At 43.0% G+C, this 21,806-nt stretch overlaps 1 protein-coding gene across 1 annotated transcript in view; it reads right to left on the reverse strand.

Moving 5' to 3' along the window:
• The window catches only part of antxr2a (ANTXR cell adhesion molecule 2a), a 75,907-nt gene that overhangs the window by 44,781 nt on the left and 9,320 nt on the right, over positions 1–21,806 (reverse strand). Inside the window, exons 4-12 of the mRNA XM_084551397.1 lie at positions 21,704–21,785; positions 21,516–21,620; positions 21,194–21,262; positions 19,410–19,490; positions 15,773–15,833; positions 15,362–15,457; positions 12,381–12,450; positions 4,312–4,390; positions 4,071–4,166 (exon numbers count right to left, since the gene is read on the reverse strand). Coding sequence (XP_084407523.1) covers positions 4,071–4,166; positions 4,312–4,390; positions 12,381–12,450; positions 15,362–15,457; positions 15,773–15,833; positions 19,410–19,490; positions 21,194–21,262; positions 21,516–21,620; positions 21,704–21,785 — 739 coding nt within the window. The remainder of the gene's footprint in view (positions 1–4,070; positions 4,167–4,311; positions 4,391–12,380; positions 12,451–15,361; positions 15,458–15,772; positions 15,834–19,409; positions 19,491–21,193; positions 21,263–21,515; positions 21,621–21,703; positions 21,786–21,806) is intronic.

A 21,806-nucleotide genomic window follows, 5' to 3' on the forward strand; every position in this document is an offset into this window, starting at 1 on the left:
TAATAATAATTAAAAATAAAAAAAAGGGCCACTGCAACTTAACTTGTGTTTTGTGCTGTTTTCTGGACAAAAGTAAAAATCATTCATCCAGTCTATGGACCCTGGACAGGTCTCCAGTCTATCTCAGGGCTAACACAGAGAGACAGATTTAGAATCACCAATGAACCTAACCAGCATGTCTTTGGACGGTGGGAGGAAGCCGGAGTACCCGGAGAGAACCCACGCAGACACATGGAGAACATGCAAACTCCACACAGAACCCACAACCTTCTTGCTGTGAGGCATCAGTGCTAACCGCCCCACCACCGCGCCGCCCCAAGTAAAAATCCGGAGGCTTCATTAAGCTCTGGGACATTCATTCAAAATGAGTTTCCTCTTCATTCCCCCCACCCAGACTTTCCTGATGCGGCTCTCAGATAAAGGCCTAAATTCACCGTCCCGCCCGACCCCTTTTACACAATCATGGAGTTTGTACTAACACACGGAGTAGGTGGCCCATAAATACTGCACAGATAATTAACAGGGAGGACATATCTCAGCGTGAGGTGTGGAAGAGGCGTGGAAGCGGAGAGAAGACCTTTGTTCATTAGTCATCAGAGACGGATACTGCACTGTCATACAGTAGCTGGTTATGCATTTGCTAAAGTGGTTGTGGAGGGGGGGGGGACAGACCAATGTAATTATGGCATATCATAGATCCTAACAGCTGCTACGTTCGCTGTTAAGCTCACGGACATCATCATACTGTTGTCATTAAAATAATGAAAAGTAATCAATTAGCGTTAATTAATTGCTCTTTGACACACAACTGGCTGTAAGCAAATCCAGAGACGGTCTAGCAGTAGCCTCTCCATACGCTGACTTCAGCCACACCTTACGTTGGCGGGATTATCCCTTTTTATTAAGTAATTACGCAGCAGATTTCCTGCACATGTTGTGGGATAAATAAAGCATTTGCACAAATGACGGGGCTCTGCTGCTCTTTCCCAGCTCTACCTGACGGACAGATGTGAAGAGCTCTGCAGCGCGGCGGCATAATTAAAAACTAAATCGCGGGATACTCGGCCATCTGACACCGGCACCGGCGGCTCGCCCCTGCAGCCACGATACCGGGGGGGGGTGGGATTTCGGACCAATCAGAGGCGCCGACGGCATCGTCCCCATATGGCTGCGTCTGTGGACTGTCCAACTGGACTCGATAATAATCCGTGCGTTGCAGAACTCAAGCTCAAACCGTGTTGTGTCAAGCTGTTTTGGGGGGATTATCAGGAGGGGTCTGCGGCAGGTAACATATTTGACGTTTTAGAAATGAGTTTTAACGAGCAGAAGCTAAAACTCGTCCTGAAGGGAACAGAAACAAGAGGATCTAAAGGTTCTGCACCGGTGCAGAAGCAATGGTGGCAATTTGTTATGTAAAATAACACAAAATAATTAGAGATTATTAACATGTTAAGCACCAAATGAGTTGAAAATGTTTCCAAAAGTGGCAGTGAAGCATTTGTAATTTGGACAAACCCGTCGACGTGCAAAGTGCACCTCCAGTCGTGAATCCTCTGATTTGAACTAAAGGCCGTTCTGAGTTTAATTTCCAAACAATTCATAAACAAAGAAATTACCACTCCACAGCTTGTATGACCCCTCAGTTGGCATGAGGCCATGTGGGAGAGAGACAGAGAGAGAGAGAGGGATTGTGGGAAAGAGGTTTTTTGTGTGTGTGTGTGTGTGTGTGTGTGTGTGTGTGTGTGCGTGGCCTCATCCCGACTGCTGAAACCTGGCAGACTGGGGGTTTAAATATTAACAAGCCACACATGGCCCTCCTCTTCTGCCGCGTCCCTCGATGGAAGGCAACAGCAGCTCCCTCCACCAAGACAAACACGTCCGCGGCCAGACATGCTGCAGGGGGTTTACATTTTAATGCCTTTGTTGGTTTTCCAAAATATGCTTCCATCTCATCCTGGATGGAATCCCTTCAGGTCCACAAAGCCAGGTGACGTCTATCATTTAAGGGGCGGCGTGTGTGTGTGAGCGGGAGTGGAGGTGCGGCGTGGTGCGGCGTGGTGCGGCGTGGTGTTGGGGGGTAAATTTGCCTTTATCAGATATTAATAGAACAAGGGAGAGACACAGAAAAAGAGATCGCAGCACACCATCTGCAGCCCCTCTCTGGTAGCCTCGAACAATAATCGGTTGGGGATATTTGTAAATGGTTAAGTGGGTGAACGGTTCTTCCAAAAGGACGGGAAGGGGGGGCGAGTAGGTTTCATGAATATTCACGACTAAACTAAAGTTTATACGCGGGATAAATGCGCAGTAGGTACCCTACGTGAACTACAATCGAGTAGTTGAAAGAGAAACAATAAAGGTGAGCTCATTATTTCATTGCAGGTCCCAGATTCGTTAATTAAATCCGGCCTCGAGTTCCACCTTAACAAACACCCTGCTCACATGGGACTGGAAGCACGTGGGATTAATGAGTAACCTCCTAACCTCCACATTGATAGAAAGCCTCTTTGATCACCAGATATTTAGACTTTGCAGATGAATGAATCAAGACCTGTCCTTTCAAGATTCTCTCTCCTCACTTGTGCTCACTACGTAGGATCATACATACATGAATACTGACACCGTTGGATTGGAAATGGAAATAATACTTGTAGCAGTGGAAATAAAGCTGTTAAATGAGAATTAACTCGGTTGGATCATTCGCTGTATACGTCAGCAGCAGCTCTCCGGCTACATTTAAAGAAGGTTAATGAGCCGCACAGCGGGAGTGTTATTTTTAGCCAGTCACAGTCTCGTCATGCTGTTAGGGCCAAAAAACGCATTTGGTTTTCACGCGGCTCTCCACGAATTCAAGATATTCGGGCGAAATTGGGAAGTGTCGGGTTGTATTACACAACAATGTAAGACTGTCATGTGTTTCCATGCTTTTGTGGCTGCTTTGAGATGGACAAGGCTAACGTGGAGGAGTCACGTAGCTCCGAGCATCAACAGGGGTAACGCGGTCAGCTGATTAATAATGGTTTAGCTGAATTACAACAGTCCAGCGTTGTGCAAGTTCGCACGAAACAACAACTACTTCAGAGTTCAGCTCACACAGATAAAAGTGAACTAGTTCAAGATCATAGCGCACATTTTTTCATTTAAATTAGCAGCTTTGAGCTATTCTTGCTCAGTAGAATCTCTGACTGACCTGCCCATCCACCCCCAGGAGGTCATATTTTTTTCTGCCAGGATCTGTGCTGCTTTTTTGAATAACCATTGACTGTACACACTAGCAAAATAACTCTCTCTCTTTCAGCTGCACCAGCCATGACTGCATGACATAAATCGCACATCGGCTGACAGCTGAGAACTTTTTTTTCTTCCTGAACAGGGGTGAACGTCTTTATTTCCCTGCAGACTGAGCGAAACTCACGTCTACCACGACTATGGGGTTATAAAGAAAGTGCAGCTGAAACTGAACGCACTGATTGTCAATCTCAGTCTTAGTATCTTAAGCTAACCTAATTAACACTAGTTTGGCTGTCCCTCACATCCTTCTCGTTGCCATTTTTTATTTATTTATTTTTTACAGTCTGTTCTCTTGAAATTTCTTCATCTTTCTCAGAAACAGATGTGAGCAGGATGTGGCCTTTCACTTCCTGCTTGAGGTTCATCCTCCGTGGTGGTGGTGGTGGTGGTGTTGTTGGTGTTGCTAACCAACTCTATGAGGTTAAAGAGAGGTCACATGGTTAAACACTTCCCCAGCTAAACCTACCTACCCTGATCTGCTGTTTACGACGGTGTGCCGTTACATCGTTCGACACCTTCACGTTCTCACAGCTGAAGTTGCACGAAGCTTTCTTTGCAACAACAGGATATCTGCAGCTGTCACAATATAGATGTATCAAAAAAAAAACGTGCAGAGAAGATACTCGTTGGCTGTTTTGTCTGCATTTGAAATGCATCTGATATCAGCTAGAACACCATTTAGTCTGGTATTTGTTGTTTTGTCTGAATCTGCGGTCAGTGTATAACCAGACTAAAGGAATTAACAGCGTGTCGGTTACGAGCGGTGCAGCGAAACTCACCACTGTGCAGCAGAGAGGCCAGAACCACCACATGAGAGCCAGAGCCACGAGGAGGAACAGCACCAGGAAGACGATAGCCACCACGAAACCATCGGACTACATGAAGAAAAAAAAAACATTTTTCGGCTTTGTTTAAATCCAAAGACAAACTGGTGGTTGGACTGCAAAGAGGACCATTTAGAAGCCTTCAATAAACTCCTAACCATTATATTTTTTTGAGTTGTGAATAAATTGGGCTTACGCAGGTGGAGGCGGTGATGGTGAAGGCGCTGGAGATGAAGGACTTGCCGTGGTTTAAGCTGATGTGAACGTCCATCGTCCTGCAAAGAAAGAAGAGTAACTGATTCATACGACCACTCTCAAAGCCTCCTCTCACCGGTTTCTCTTTACACTTGTCCCACATTAACCAGAAAAACTTCACTTGATAATATCCATTTCCAGCTGAGTCCATTTTGTGGGAGTTCTGAGGCCAACATAAACATCAGGGCTAAGTTGATATCGTCTGAATCCCGGAGGAGCCGAGACATGTGCTTACATTTTTTGCATATTTCTTGTACGTCTTAAGCAGCACTGGAAGATGAAACCAGGCACACTGCCTTTTATTTGGACAGAGATAATATCACTGTCCAACATCAGCAGAGACATCTTGCCTGTGAGATTTCCTATGAAAGAGGAATACTGTTGTGGAAACCTAACGCCTGGTTTATACTTCTGTGTCGCTTTGACGCATTAGCTACGGACCCTACGCAGACCCTAACGCCGTAGCCTGACGTTCACCTCCCCAGAAATGTAACTAAGCGCCACAGCGTGTGATTGGTCCGCTTGGTAGTAGCGTGTTTCCGCTTTAGTATTTCCGGCCGCTTTTCCATCTCAGCGATTCTTTCAAATTGATTGTTTTGGATCAATAAAGGTGGAACACATCGAGGAAAGATTAACCGAGGAGGTTCGGAGATACAAACATTTGTCTGACTCCTCGAATTTTGGCCAAAGTTTCAGTCGCCGTTGTTGAAAGTGAAGCAGGAAGTAGAAATAAAAATGAACCCGACTGGCAAAAAAGACACGGCGCCAACTAGTGTTTGGATGGAGTTTCTACAGAGCGAGCCAGACGTACGTAGGTTACGTCGTCTATGTCCTGCAGAGGTATAAACCGCACTTAAGTCTTCAGCTTCTTTTAGTGCAGAGATAGATCCTTGTGAGAAGAGTGAAGGTAAGAAACTGCAGAGTCTGCTGTATCTCTGACTTTTTCACAGAATTAGCAGTAGATTTTTTCCTCATTTAGCAGATGTATTTGTCACAACTCTACTTAAATATGATGAATAATTACCAAATACGTCTTAAGTGAAGTAAAAGAATGCAACATACTCTGAAAAAAGAAACGCAATCACATTAGCACAACACTCAACACGGAAAACAATAGCCGCAAACTAAATGGTCAAACTCCGAGGGAGGAAATCTTCTCATTACCGCCACCGTCCATGTGTGTAGCCTGACTAGCAGTAACAAGGCTCGTGAACTCCTATGACTTATTTAGAGGGGGGAAAAAAATGCAGAGGCCAAAACGGGCGCAATTAAAACCCTAATGATGAACGGCACCGCAATTTCCATATGTCTATTATGCCCAATCCAATTACCGCAGGTTTAATGAGAATTCAGGATATGGAACGAGCGAAACGCCTGAAATCCTCCCTCCGACGCCGGAGAAGAAAGAGGCGAGGAGGAAGTACGCAGAGCGCCGTTGTGTGTGTGTGTGTGTGTGTGTGTGTGAGGGGCAGATGTGAGTGCGTGGCAGTGTACAGGGGAGGCCTGAATTAAAAATGGTGCAGCGGAATAATAACAAGAGCGCTCTCTTTGCTTTGGATTTAGCCCGAGGCAGTGCCTTGGGCCACCAATTCTCCTGTGGTTCTGAACAGATGAGCTACCAGACCATGTGTCCATTACTATGCAGTGTATTCTAAATATCATAAACTGACTTCTTTGCGCCTGTCCTCGTGCAGGAGACTTCACCCAACTCGTTAATGCCCCTGCCTTTTTAATCTTTTGAGTTTATGTGCGAGCTTACTAATTTAAGCAGCGCCTCAAAATCATTTGGCAATATTCACGGCTGATTTCTTCATTTATTTTATTTAACCCTTTACATGTATTATGCAGTATTGTCTCTTTTATTGCGGCCGCGTTAAACGGCCAGAACAAGGATAAGAAAAATAGATGAAGGTGAAAAATAGAGCAGAATAACAAATAACACAGGATCCATTTAGGAAGTTTTGGAAGGCAGACCTTAAGGTGAAGATGTTTTCAGTTTTAGGTGACTAACCTGAGGTCCTGAAACATGAAACAACACCAGTTACCTACATGATTAAAGGAGACTGAACTGTGTGTGGTGTTTAACGCATAAGAACAATACGCGATATAGTATAAAAGTTAAATTTTGAGCAAGAACCAGCTCGCTTCCATCCAAAAACATCTCTTTGTGTCAGGACGCGGGCTAACTGAAACGCCACATGCCTCTGCAGCTCAGCTAAGCTCCAATAGGTCCTTGCATGTTAACTAAGTGCTCGCGCTGAACGGGTGAGGGGTGAGGCTAATTTAGCTGACACACTCAATCCGTGATAATGGTGGGCAGGTTGTTAATCAAGCTGGAGGTGCGGACCTCGCCGCGTGAAGGAGGGAGAGCTCCCGGGGGAGTCACGCTGACGAAGCCCTCGCCGGACCAATCCTAATGCACCGCAGCCCGACCGCGGCGAGCGAGCGAGGCCTTTCTTTCGCTTCCTCACCGAGACACCGAGTTTTAATTTACAGGGCTGATGTTGAGTAGGCAGAATCCGCTCGGGCGCGTGGGCATAAGTCATATATCCTCTTTTTCCGGTCTTTCATTTGCATGACTGTTACGATTAGTAATTGGGTTGCAACATCTTTTAAAGTGGTTATTCTGTATTGGTGTAATACAATTAGTGCTAAAACGATTGGTTACTCTATTGATTGCCTAAAAGAAAATGAAAATATTCAGCTCTGAGAATTAGCTACTGCTGTTTTTTTATGCATATATTATTATAAAGTTATATAAATATATTTTGTAACGGTCTTTTTTTTATCCATTATCATGTATGATTGCTAAATTACATTCTGCACAGACAACACTGAGCGAAAGTAAAATAAAGGGGCTAAAGGGTTTAAAATAATTAACAAAAAGCAACTGAGTGACTTTGAAAAGAATCATTCTAAATGGCTCTTGTTTAACTTTTCTGCAGTAAAAGCCAGTGAGTGATATTGAGGAGAGAGCTGCAGCTGCTTGGTGGTTATGTTTGAATAAATGGGGGATGAGAGGGCAGATTGTCACAGGGCTGAGGGATGAGTCAAAATTTAGATATAAAGAGACGCGGGTTCCCAGGGACACCAGTTGAGTGGCAGAAGGCCTCTCTCCTCCCTGGCAAAAAGTTCGTCCCCCGGCTCGCTATAATCTGTCAGAAAGTAAAGCCCGCTGTGACGCTAAGCTTCGGTGATGTGATACAGCTGGAGCGCCTGACAATGGTGACGCTAATGGCTTTCAAACTTCCCTTAAAGATGTGAAAATTGAGGAGGCTGAATAATTCACGGCGGAGCATATGCGAGGCGTGTCACACAGCATCCAGGAGTCATCACTCTGCGTGAAGTTTTGCAAGAGGCAGGAAACTCAAGTTGATGGGAGGGATCGCCTGGTGAAGACTGGGGAGTGGACGAGAAGTTGCTCCCAAGTGAGACATCCACCATTTGGAAAGAGTGGCATGCACTCTAAAATGGAAGCAGTGAAGCAACAATGTGTTTTTAGCCCCCGTAACTATGAATGTTACATGTTTGCCAGTTTATCTAACCATCTGACAAAGTTGCTATGGTCACAAGCAACCATAGGTCCTCGCACATAAACTCTATCAATGTATTGTTAATACATGTATAAAGTTACACAAACACTGGGTAGCAATGCAGTTGCAAACAGATTAAGAAAGACCGCTCTGTGTCATCAGCTCATACAGCATTAGTGAGAAACCCATGTCTACCTGGCTCAAAACACAACGAAGAAAAACACAGCAGCATGTTGCCCAAAACGGTTAAGATGTAACGTGGTGTTCTCCAACCTGAAGGCCTGGATCCCCAAAAGGAAAATTCCAAAAGTTATTTAGTTCCTTTTCCATTTCACAAAATACGGCGTGTATCACAAGATTTCACGAAATACTGCACAATTTCACGAAATACTGCGTGATTTGACAAAATACTATGTGATTTTACAAGATTTGACAAAATACCACGTGATTTCAGGAAATACTGCACAATTTCACGAAATACTACGTGATTTCACAAGATTTCACGAAATACTATGTGATTTCATGAAATACTGCACAATTTCACAAAATACTGAGTGATTTCACAAAATATGTGTTTTCACAAAATACTACGTGATTTCACAAGATTTGACAAAATACTACGTAATTTGACAAAATACTGCACAATTTCACGAAATATTGTGTTTTCACGAAATACTGCGTGATTTGACAAAATACTACGTGATTTGACAAAATACTACGTGATTTCACAAGATTTCATGAAATACTATGTGATTTCATGAAATACTGCACAATTTCACAAAATACTGAGTGATTTCACAAAATACTATGTGATTTCACAAGATTTGACAAAATACTGCACAATTTCACAAAATATTGTGTTTTCACATAATACTATGTGATTTCACAAAATACTACGTGATTTCACAAGATTCACGAAATACTATGTGATTTCACGAAATATGTGATTTCACGAAATACTCTGTGTTTTCACATAATACTACGTGATTTCACAGAATACTGCGTGATTTCACATTCCACGTCCTCTAAATGAAACGACAAATCAAACTCGTTCCAACTCATGTCCGCAATAAGATCCTAACCAGTTAAAACTGTACTGAGTTTCATGCTGGATCCCATATATTGGAAAAATGTTTCAGCACGGGAATCATGACACGTGTATACACCAAGGAACCGGTGAATAATCTAATGAAAATGAGGTTTCCAGTTGATCATCTGAACGTGTCTGATTGCAGCTCACACACTGCTCCTTGCATCCTTCAATCAAACACAGCATCTTCCAGCTTCGCCATGTGACGACAAATCAGTGCAGCCTGTCCGTGCTGCAACACTGAGGACAATCAAACAAGAGCACATTTCCATCGTAAACATCTTCATACCCCCACTAGAGCAGATGGGGTGATGCCTCAGTGTGCGGCAGCCCTGGGACAACCTGTTTATTTATTAACAAGCGTTAGCATTAGGCGTTGTACCTGCTTTGTAAAGCAGGTGTCGGCTCCCCCCCATAGTTATTTTTTGCCCTCCACTGTTATTGTGAAAACACCAGGTGAGGACATGCTGCTGCAAGATCGCAGCCACTTAACCTCTTGATTGGCGCCCCAGCAGGATATGCTAGGTCTCCTAATGGGAATATACAGGGAGTGCGGTGGGGGCGGGAAGGGAAGGGTGTCGGCAGATGCCAGCGTTTCAAGCCTGATGCCACAGCTGTCAGCACAGATGATGCCTTCGCTGTTAGTGCTCCTACACAGCTCGATGACCAACTGAGGACACGGTGATTCCTGGGCATTGAGGCTAGATGTGGAGCCGCGTGCTCCGGATCTCCAGTGGGACGGGAAGCTGCAGCTGAGCACCTCGGCTCAAGTGACTGCTGCATCTGAAATATGTTCTCCGGCAATCCACGTTTGCGAGGTCAAAACTTCAAGAGGCGCTCGCCGAGGAGAAAAGCCCATGTGTAACGAAACATGGTTGAAAGGGGAAAAGGGAGAGAAGAATGCGTAATGAAATGGCAATTCTTCGGCTGAGCAGAGCCGTGTTGAAGGCGGCGGCGGCGGTGCCGGAGCAGAAGCAGACAGATGGATGGAGACAGAAGTTTCCAGGCACCGGTGTTCCATGCAGGTGGTCCGGGGTGCAGGGATTGTCAGTGCATGGTGAATTATTTAAATGGGGAGTGAGGAAAAGGGAATGGCTGCATCTGTCGCACATCCTTTTAAAGCCCCTCCAGCAGATGTGTTTACTCACCACCCGTACCAGCTAACTACTTAATGGGTCACCGTCGGCAGCCAAGAGTTAATTAAGCAGGCCTTTTGCAAATGGCACGTAACATCAGCGTCAGCCTAGGTCCTATCGGGGCGTAGCAGGCGCTGTAGGCCCGTGGTTTTACAGATGTAGTTGCTCGAGTTAATCTTTGTGCAGAATCTCTGACATTCTGCGCCTCGTTACTGGATTAATGGACACGTATTTTGACAAATCTGCTCATCTAATAATTATCGTTCTATTAGGAAAAGGAAGCATCCGATCCAAATGCTCAAATGTGAGAGTCAGCTCCTTTTCTTTGATTGAAATCTTTGCATTTTGACTTGTATGCGAAGACGAAGCGCGGTCTCTGGCGTTTCTCAATATATATTGTGTTTTTTGTTCTTAACAAGAATTACAAAACGTTGCCCATTTCAACCCATATATAAATTCTCAATAAAATAGCGAATTATTACAACCGTTTCCACCTAAAAACTGAACAAACTAAATGGCGATTAGCGTTATACGCATACATCTGTGCCGTCCCACTTGTTTTTGAGACCAATATTTCATATTTAATGAATCTAAAAGATGTTTTGAGATGCCCTTCTACCTATCAAACCATAAAACATGAAAGCAGGTCTGTCTATTCTGCTCTATTATCAGCTTTGGGAGAAAAAAAAAAAAAACATGTTATCATACAGTAAGCAGTTTGGACTTTAAAACGGAGTGGATTAACTGAAGCGAGGTTCAAGTCGATCTGGAGCGGTGACAGCACCACCGTCATCATATGATACATAATCTCTTTTAGAGCTGAGGGACCTTCAGGAGGCGGCGGTGCTCTTAATCATACATTTTTGATTGGATTGCAGTCAGCAAGGACATTAAAATCTGTTGTTCCATCTAGAATGCCTTAGCGATCATCTGTTACGGTTCGGGATTACGAGAGATGCCGTTAAAAATCAAACAATAGCTACGCAGCCGGGAATAAACTCGTGTTTGCACGGTTTCCGCTTCAGTCTTCGTGGGCTGTATGTATGGAGAGGTTGTTTTTTTTTTTTTTTTTTTATGTCTGTGCTGTTTACTGCGTCTTTACGCTAGAGTTTTAACATACAGCCGATTTATAGACTTAGATGCTGTTTATTTGCAGCAAAAACACATTTTAAAAGGAACCGTGTGTGCAAAACTAAGAGGAACTAAAAGGAGTGAAACGTCTCGGATAAACAGCATATGATTAAAACAACATCAGAACTGAACGGCAGAACAAATGCAACCAAATATCTGAAGAAAAGGGAAACAAAATTCTGCTGAAAAATTCTTCATGTCAAGAAAGAGGAACTGGTGTGAGTGTGTGTGTGTGTTTTGCTTCACAAAAGGAGAAGAAAGAAACAGTGACTCAGTTAAGCTTCTTCTTCGTCTGAAAAACAAACCCAATATTCATTTTCTTTCCTGCACTGTTTAATGTAAAAATATATATACATCATGCTTATCTTTAGGATGAGGTTAAATCTGTTTCACTGGTCCTATTTTGGTCCTATGCCGGTGTGTCATTTCAAATTTCACACTTCTCTTGTTGTCATCGTGCCACGATCAAAACTTAATCCTGCAGAATCTACAGAAATGCCAACGTCTAAAACAAGCTGCTTATCAGATGGATGTCTACTGTATTTACAGATGTTAACTAGAGGAAGTGCAATTTTAATAAATGCTTGTTTTAATAGATTTATGGTGAAAAAAGGAAACATTTGAATTTTCCATGTTATATTTTGACCTCACTATCTGTGATCAAAAAAACAAGAGCATCTCTTACTAGTATATTTTTCTTTTAATAAGGCTCAGCACAATTATAATAATTTATGATAAACTACTTAATTACTACAACATACACTATTTTTGTATTAGAGAAAATCTTTGAAATTTCAATTATGTTCTTTTTGCGTCTGTAACAGAATTTTAATCCAGCTCAGGCAAGGAAACTTCTCATCGTGGGACACTAATGGCATTTTCTCAGGCTCATTAAAACAGTGTGTGTTTTTTTTTTGTTTTTTTTGTTTTGTCTTTTTAAATAAAGAAATTTAAACCCATTTAAAATAACAAATCAAATCCTGTAAGAAAATACACCAGCTAACCCTAACCCTTACCCTACGCGACAGTGATTTGCTGCTGTTCAATATAAAATCAATATAAAGTCAATATTTCAACCACAATAATAATAATAATAATAATAAATAAAAATGCCACTTACTGTCCAACATCGTACAGCTTTGGTGCAGGACACAGCAGGTAATCGTTTCGCACAACGGTCGGCTTTTGAGCTGGAAAAAAATAAAAATAAAATTTAAAAAGACAAAATATTAATAAACTACTTGCATGATGCAAAAAAAAAAATAATAACTCAGTACCAGATTGTATGATACAGTAAAAAAAGCAGTGGATCTATTTGTGTGGGTTTTGCTGCAGCAGGAGAATGGTGCAATTCATTTTCTTATGACTCTCGAGTTGGAGAGTACGCAGTACGCGCCGAAAATCATCAAGTTTTTAAGCCCAACATCAAATGAAAAAATGAATTTTGTTGTCAGTTTTTTTTATAAAATTAAATAGAATAAACACCCATTATTTTGCGTATTATAAGTCATCTTCAAACATAATTTTTTTCTTAATTTTTTGTAATTAAACTCTACTGCATGCCAGATTTATGCTTCAGAAATGTATCACTGGGAGTTGCAGAAGGTTAAAAAATAAAGAGATGGCAGATTGGACTATTATCTGTGTGTGTGTGTGTGTGTGTGTGTGTGTGTGTGTGTGTGTGTATATTCATCTGAAGACGCTGACAAGTGCTTGAACCGTCTAAAGCCGCGGAGGTCACTCAGATTATTGAAGCATTTCTTTTTTTTTTTTTTTTTCAGCTCGGTGCTCCAACTGGTTTGGTGATGGAGAAGACTGTAGCATCTGTTTCACATATGTGCTGTGTGTTCTATAGTTGCCATGATGCGTGTCCATAATTATAAGGTGCCCCACTGTTAAAAGGTCTGGACTGAACACATGCAAAAGCCAATAAGGGAATAAATAGCCCCAAGTGGGCGAATGTGAGACAGCCTAAACTGAGAAAGGACTAACAGCAAGACATCTGCTAATGGCCACTTCCTAATTCGAATGAAGTTCTTTTTTAAAAGGAAAAATATGCTCGAGTATTTTAGTCGAGCTGAAATGCTGGAAATCAAAAATAACTTGTCAAGGATGGAAGTGTTGTCATTGGCAGTCGCCGATCCCACAGATCCCACGGCCAAATGAGAGCTTTAAAAGATTGGCTTTTGGTGCCAAATCCCGTTTACTTCCTGAAAAAAGGATTTCTTAACAGAACAGACTGCGGGCTCAAAATACGGAGCACAGTGACCTACATAGCCTCTTTTCTTCTGTTGAATTTAGATCATATAGATAAGGCGGCGCTGCTGTGAGATAACAGGTCCAGGACTGGACTTGTTTCGCAGTGTCCAACCTCTGAACATTTGATGTGGTTGCAAGCTGAATGAGAAGATTCAGGTATTTCATGTCCAGTAATGCATTCATTCATTCCTGTGGAGGGTCACGGAGGGGGGCTGGAGCCTATCCCAGGCTGTCATTGAGCGAGAGGCGGGGTACACCTTGGACAGGTCTCCAGTCTATCACAGGGCTAACACAGAGAGACAGACAACCATTCACACTCACACCTACGGCCAATTTAGAATCACCAATGAACCTAACCAGCATGTCTTTGGACGGTGGGAGGAAGCTGGAGTACCGGGACAGTTGGAATCGAACCTTCTCGCTGCGAGGCATCAGTGCCAACCACCACACCACTGTGCCGCCCTCCAGTAATACAAAATATCCGAAGTAAAATTCCTAAGTAGAAATTAACAAGTGTGACACAGTGACAGATCAGAGCAGTTTGGAAAGAGGTGGTAGGGTTTGTTACTGCAAGTCAGCAAGTTTGGAGCTCTCTGGAAAACATGATGCAACATAGAAATCCACTGACTTAATCACTAGTTTATTACTGACGGACTGCCAGCGCATCTATGCGGTAAGAGATCATCTTTATGCTGAGAAAAACAATGGGACCACATTGTGTGTTAATAAGAGTGTTTGTGTGAATGAACACTCATTCCCGTCAGCTTCGTCAGTGGGTTTTTTTGGGGGGGGATTTCCCGTCCAGTATTTTAACAGTGTAAGCATATTTTTTATATGGGTTGAGGGGAGGGGCTTCTGTGAATCACCCCACAGATACTTGATCAGTTTGGGATCTAGTGAATTTGGAGGCCAGGTCAACGCCTTGTGCTGTTCTTCAGGTTTTTTTGAGTGTGTGTGTGTCTGTGTCAGGCTGCATCCTGCTGGGGATGGCTGCTGCCATCAAGGAGTGTCATTGCTATGGGGTGGGGGTGTCTGGTCTGGTCTAGGTGGGTGCTACATGTCTAAGTAACATCCACATGAATGAATGCAAGGTCCAGAAGTTTCCCAGCAGAACATTGACTTGTCACAAGATGGTGTTATAGACTCTGGTGTTCCCCTCTCTTGTTCTGGCAGGAGTCTGTTTATGAAGCTTCTGTTTTACTTAGTTATTATGTTTGATGGGTTCAGTGGTCTCTCTTTTTCAGCCTCATTTCCGACAAGGGTTCTGTTTGGTATGTTTAGGGTTAGGGGGAAAACACCAGGTCCTACGGTCCTTTGTGGGCTGGCCTGAGTGGCTTCTTCCTTGTTTAGTTTATTTGACCGACCCCTCTTGTTCCTTGATCTTTTAAGTTGTTTAACCTTAATAACGTACAGTTTTAAGCAACATCTGTTTGTGCTCGATCGCTTTGTTGTGAGCCAGTCACGGTGGGCGTAACATCATTTACTTCTAGTGTCAGCGGTGATAATGTTATGCCTGATCGGTGTATACTTTTTACAGTGTAAAATTTGTCAAGCTACCTGTTTTGCATTTATTTCATTTAATTTTGGTCCTCGTTGTCTGTGCTAATTTATTTATTGACGAGGCAACTCCCAAATTCCACTTTGACCATCAAATCGCCAAATGCATGATCATAATTTGCAGCACAGATCGGTGCTGGCCACACAAAATTTGTTTTGTGGCTCCCCATTCAGCTATTTAGCTTTTAATAACATCTTCTGGTTTAGATTTAGAGACTAACTGAATACAAGGTGCACTGTAGCTGCAGGGAGTGGATTTCTTTCTTTTTTTCTTCCACAACTCACCGATGGTTTGCTGGTCAACTATGAAGCTGCAGACAACACCCTCGTTGCTGCGTCCCAGGCTGAATCCGTTCCCTCGGAGGACGATGTCGAAGGACTCTGTGGAATGTAAACAAAAAAGCAGATAAGACCGGGAGGAACAGCCTGCACACAGTTGAATTTTTCTTGAGCTCCAAATGCAAAAAGCTTCAAAGCCTGACAGGATCATTGGAGAGTTTTATTGTCTTTGACCTGTCGTGCGATTTTCCACTATAAACTCTGATCTGCTTTTTAGTCTCTGAGCAGACACAGCGCTGCTTGAGACTGGTGCATATTTCCAATATCTCTTGGAAAAAAAATGTGAGCAGTTCAGAGGCCAAGAAGCAAAGAGAGATAAATCTCTCTGTGCTGACTTAAGCAGGAGGATCCACTCACCATTCACGCAGACACTGGAGGGCTCCACACTCAGGATCTCTGTGCATGATCGCTTCAATATCTGCAGGAAGAGAGAGAGCGAGAGAGAGGGAAAAAATGAAATGGGTACATTACTATTTGAGGGCCAAGAATAAATACATCAAGTCCTGGCCTTTATCGGCTCTGTCAAGTTTAGAAAACAGATTAGGGCGCAACACCTGAGAAATGCATCGCTCCCGATCAGGGCCCGGCAGCTAAAGCAGAGCGCAGAATATCAGCGGCGAGGGGAACAGGCGGTAGAACAGCAGCTGTGTCAGCCTTTATGGGAAAATTATGCAAGACTATTACTATTCCTCAGTTCTATTAAAAACCTCTGGGATCCTGCATTATCATATAAAGAGGCCCGTGTGAACCCACTGTCATGAAGCCGCGCCGCCGACTACGATTCAATAAATCAACAAAGGACAAACTATGCAAATCCCAGTACACAGTCGGTAAAAAGAAGCATATTAACCGGAATATAGGACACTTGAACCCTTCATTTGATGTTGGGCAAAACTTAGATCTGGAGACGGAAATGTTTACAGCGGCCTTATTAAATACGATGGTTTGATATGGAACTGTTAAAAGGGGAGAGGGCTGTAGATGACAGCTGGGAGGAAAAGGATCTGCTGCTGTTCCTCTGTGCCACCATTTTCCCCGTCTAATTACTTCCTTGGCAGTGCCCAAGAAAAACGGAAAAAATAAAAAATAAAACTGACTACCTAAGCTTAAAATAAGGGAAGACCACAGGATGGACAGTGTTTCCCATTGAGTGTGGAAACAGGAAAAGTTCTGCTATAAAACTATAAATTAGCCACTTGGAAAAGTGCCACGGCTCTTAAAATTTTCCCCGCCCACTTTTTTTTTTTTTCTTTTTTGTGGGGGAATGCTGGTCCAAAATCTCTATGTTGGGAACTGATTATGCTCCAGCTAGTACATGCAGGACCAGTCACATCTTTTAGGCAGGTTTTACATGGTAATGGAGCATAGACTGTATATAAATATGGACAACACGTGCCCACTTTATGGCATTGGCCAAACTGGCGCTATTTTGCCAGGGATTTTTGTTTATATAATACTGCGCTCTGCCCTACGTCCACCAGTTACAAGGAAATGTTGAATTATACACTGTAGTTTTTATTTATTTATTTAGTTGTACCTACTCTCACGGTCCTATGTGACCGCTTCATGGTGCGGTTGGTATGGCAACCAACTAGCATCAAATAACTAACTAAAATAAACTTATAAGAAAAATGGGCATTTGAATATGCATCAGTATTATATTAACTACCTAAAATGACTGAAACTGAAAAAAAATCTTAAATGTTTTAATTTGGCCCAAGTCCCATCCACTAACATGGAGGGGGTGGCGCTTATGACCTATACTGCAGCCAGCCACCAGGGGGAGCTCTACTTGCTTTGGCTTCACTTTTGAATAGCTGCTCCGCCTTCCATCATTATACAGTCTATGTAATGTACAGAAGACTAACAACTGGCGACTTAGTCATACACATTATGTTAGCGCAGTTGAGTTGAAACTGTCTACAACAAAATGGCTCTGATTGGTTGTTGGACCATCTAACAGCACGCACAGATTTATTCTTCTCTGTATCAGCTGAAACACTGCCCCGTAATGAAATCCAATCGACATCGTTACCAGACTCAAATTCTAATAGGAACTGAGTCTGACTATGCCAGGCTAGCAAACCACGGCACTTAAAAGAATCGTTTGCTTGATTCCTTTCAAACGACAGCCATTCATTTCTCTGGGATCTAGTGACAAACACTGTTTCCGGGCTGCAGAAGGAAAAGCAGGCGCTCGTCCAGATACCCAAAGTCATCCAAGTATCTCAGCCAGTGTTGTAACTGGAGGGGTTTGTGAAATATTAGGCTGGTTTAGTCACTTTGTGGAAATAATTATGTGGAAAGGTTCCTGAGGGCACAAACTTTCAAGAATGCGCTGCAAGACAACATCTTATCTTGAAATCCCCCATGCTACACAGGTTGCAGCTCAGCAGATAGAGACGATGTGGTTTCATTATAATTCGGGGGTTTTCCCAGAAGGCCTGCAGCTCATACAACAAAGGGTCAGCAGAGTGCAGAGGAAACAAAAAAAAAATGGCCTCACTTTGCTGAGCTTTTTCGCTGAGTTTTTGTCATGCAGGTCACAGAGGCAGCGCCGATCCTGCAGCAACAGGCTGCACAGATGATCTAAAATCCTCAAAATCCAACAGCAAAGTGAGGAGGCCAAGTAGTCAGGAATCCAGTATTACTAATCAGAGAGGAATGCACCTCGTTTCATTTGGATGCGAGAAGCGTCACTGTGCTCGGCGCCTCTCGTGTGAGGAGGGGCTTTTTGGTTGTTGCTGTTCTGGATATTCTCATGCAGATCTCTGTCGCTTATGAAGTCGACTTTTTCAGAAGCTTTAGTGATACTGTAATGTTAATTATTGTAAGCGAGCGTCAAGTGTTGACAATAATCTCATATTTTTTTAATGCAATTTTGAATAAACTAGCTGCATTTTTATTGTAGCAAATATGAAAAAAAAAACAGTTTTTGGAGGTCACACAATCCTTGGATTAAAATAAAATAAACGCACTCGTCATAGATCAAGCTGCATTTTATTAAATTAAATATAAAACGGCATGCAGGCATTCCATTTCGTGCATCAGTTTTTGCAGCCAGGCATCATTCCTCATGTGTGTTTCGTTAGACAAAGACCGAGGGCCTCGGTTTCAGAACTTCCTTTTCAAAAAAACAGCACCATCAATCACGGTTCGAAGTGCTTTGAATCACACAACAGAAAGGAGTCACACCCTTTGGCTTTCGCGTCCTTACAGCTGCACGTTCTAGTTCTGCTCCTTTTCCTGCCCTGACACTGATGTCAGCACGGTTCGGGTCACGGTGCTCTGCGGGGCTCCGGGCTCGGATCCGCGCAAAAAAAATAAAAAAAGTTTAGCCGTGTAAACTGCAAACCCCCGCCTTGGCTGACGGCATCCGGGCTAAAAGCTGCAGCAAATGGAAAGTATCGCTAACTGGCTGGCAGAGGGCGAGGAGGCTGCATGGGAAACTTCACACACACACTGGGACTCTCAGGACTTCCTGACAGCTACTCACCGATTACAGTGCTGCATTGAGGAGATGTGTTGTATATGTTACGTCATTGTTTTTTTTTTGCCTCGTATGTTTCATCTAAAGTTAAAGAATTAGCTGCACCGGGATGCTGCTGCTGCTGCAGCAGAAGTTTTGAGGTGTCATTTGTAAAGCAGTTCAAATGGAGACTGTGCAATTTGCTCCAGAGTGGCTAAGACATTCGCTCCTCTGTCTACAAAATGAGGACAAGTTATTTCCACAGACATTTTTCCGTGCAGCTTAGCAGGAGGTTCACAGAGGTCTTGCTTTAATTTGTTGCAAACTTCGACAAAGCCAAAGTAACAGGTCATTTACTTCATCTTTTTGAATTGCACCACTGTTGCCCCAAAATGATTTCTAAAATCTAGATAAAACCTCTAAAAGGTGACTGCAACTCCACTGTTAATCTACTGCATCCATCACAAACTGAAATTGATCAACAACACGCACACACAAAAAGAAACAGAAAGGCGGCAAACTTACAGAGTTGACTATGCCTTTGAGAGCATGGAAGCCATCTTTGACAGGAAACACATGGTCTTTGGTGTCCGCAATATCAGCAAGCTGTTGGAACCGAGAGAGAGAGTAGTAGTAGTAAACAAGGAGTACCGCTGATTTAACACGACATTCTTCTTTTTCTGTTTTCCTCTTTATGACTGAGCACTGTCTTTCCTTTCATACCATGGGCAGGAGGAGACGTAGCAGATGGCATGACTGTGGCAAACACTTTGCTCAACTATGAGAGGAGAAGAAAAAAAAAAAAAAAGAAAACGCCGCGGCACAAGAGAAATGTTGCCTTTGTTTTTGACTTAATAAGAGCTCATCACAGAATGGTTACCAATGGTTACAAGGGACGGGCTAGCGTGTCGGTCGGGAGACGGCGAAAGAGCAGACGCCGCTGACACTGGAAGGAAATAACAATCGGACTTCGGTTGCGGCTCCGACAGCCTGACATCGTTTTTTTTTTTTTTTAACGGTCTGAGCACAAACTCTGGAGTGAAATTCTACGCTGCGGAGGCAAATAATGAACACAATAAAACAGTGTGAACGCAGCGACGGGCCAATAACTGAGCCGAAAGCCGACGCGAACGGCACTTCGGCTGCACGGTTTCTCCCTCCGCTTTAGTGGTTGCACTCCCCGTGTACATCGGTGCTTAACGCAGCCTGCCGATGGCTGCGGGTGTATCTTATCTGTGCTGGAAAACAAACAAATACGGCGAGAGGGATGTTTAAACACCAGCGATTAGCTCCTAAGAATGTCGTCCACCCGAAGGCATCTTTTTGAAAACGTATGCTCATTTACAGAGCTTCTGCAAAATAGAGACTACACCAGTTTTTATATGAGGTCTGTTACTGTGTCATTTTTCCTTTATATTTTTGGGCTTTCACTGATAACATTGATATATAATGTATAAATGATCGTTTCCACAAGTTTAGGATTAATTAAGATGAATAAAAAGAAGAAGAAAAAAAGACCACGCAGGCCCTATAACCTCAGTCTTGCACATAAACCTGTAGATAACCTGAGAGCATCCTGACTCTCATACTTCAGGCCTGCTCAGTTACTAATATATAAAATATGAACATTTTGCATTAACGTCATCGCCACGGGTTCTTTTTACTATTGCACTTTAAAGTATGCTGCATATAATCCTGTGTTCTGCACACTGTTTAAACAACTGTTCCTGCAACTGCACGTTTTACAGATTATTTTATTTGCATTACTGTTAATACTACAGATCACTCTTGCACTGCTGAATTTGTTCATTTGGTTTTATGGAATACTCTGTATGTTATACTGCACCCTGCTAAACAAAATAACTGTTGCAATCACCAATTGCAGCAATTTCTAAACATAGCTAGTCTACTTCTGGATATTTATAAAACTGTGGTGCGCCAGTGAAACTAAAATTTTGTGCCGTGTACACTTGCTGTACACCTGAACGACAATAAAGTCACGCCACAAACGGAATTATTTACTCATTGCTTACGTTGGCAAAGCAGCGGCTATTTGAAACATGCTCAGTCCAGATTATATTGAGAAGGAGTGACGTTAAACTCGTTGCAACCGACACGAACGACGCAAATTGTTAAGGTTTTAGATCCGATATTTCAGGACTACAGAAGGTGAGAGTTTGACAGTGAGAAGATTTGTTGGTGTAATATTAAATTGGGTTCACAGTTTCTCACACTGAGCACACAGTAGATTCAGAAACATATTTCTCTAGTGTTTTAAACGCTGTGGATTCAAACTGTTGCTCCCTTACCTGCTGCTCATCAAAGTCCTTGATTCCCACACAGTAAACACGACCACCATATTTCCTGATTTCATCAGCCTGCAGTCAGCGATGTGCAACAGGGTGAATGTAAAGAAGAGTAAAGAAGAGAAGACTGCATTAAATAAAATGTGGGCAGGCTTCCAACATAAAAATGAATAAAAGCACAAAAACATAGCTCAAATATTTTAGGTAATTAGGAAAATGGAAATTCTTATCTGTATGCAGTATTTATGGCTACAGTAACTACAATGAAGGAAGCATTTAGCGTAGCTTTGAGGGAACTAGAGGCAGAGCTCAGTGAGAACCTCACCGCCTTCACGGTGAGTTCATGAACGTAGACGGCCAGCTTTCCATCCGTCAGAGCCAGAATGATGCTGGAGGACGAGCCCGGCTGTTTCTTTATCTGAGCCGAGGCCTTCGGGTTCAAAGCAGATGACAAGCACGCGATCAGTTTCACTTCGGACAAAAAACGTCAACTATTTGAGGACGGTAACTGACCTCTTTCATCCCCTCGTGCATGTACGTTTCTCCCGCCGGTTTGACGGCATGCAGGCGCTTCAGACCTTCTTCGATTTGGTATCTTAAAACACACACATCGCAC

The sequence above is a fragment of the Chelon labrosus genome, assembly GCF_963514085.1.
Source record: "Chelon labrosus genome assembly, chromosome: 9".
NCBI classification, from domain to species: Eukaryota; Metazoa; Chordata; class Actinopteri; order Mugiliformes; family Mugilidae; genus Chelon; species Chelon labrosus.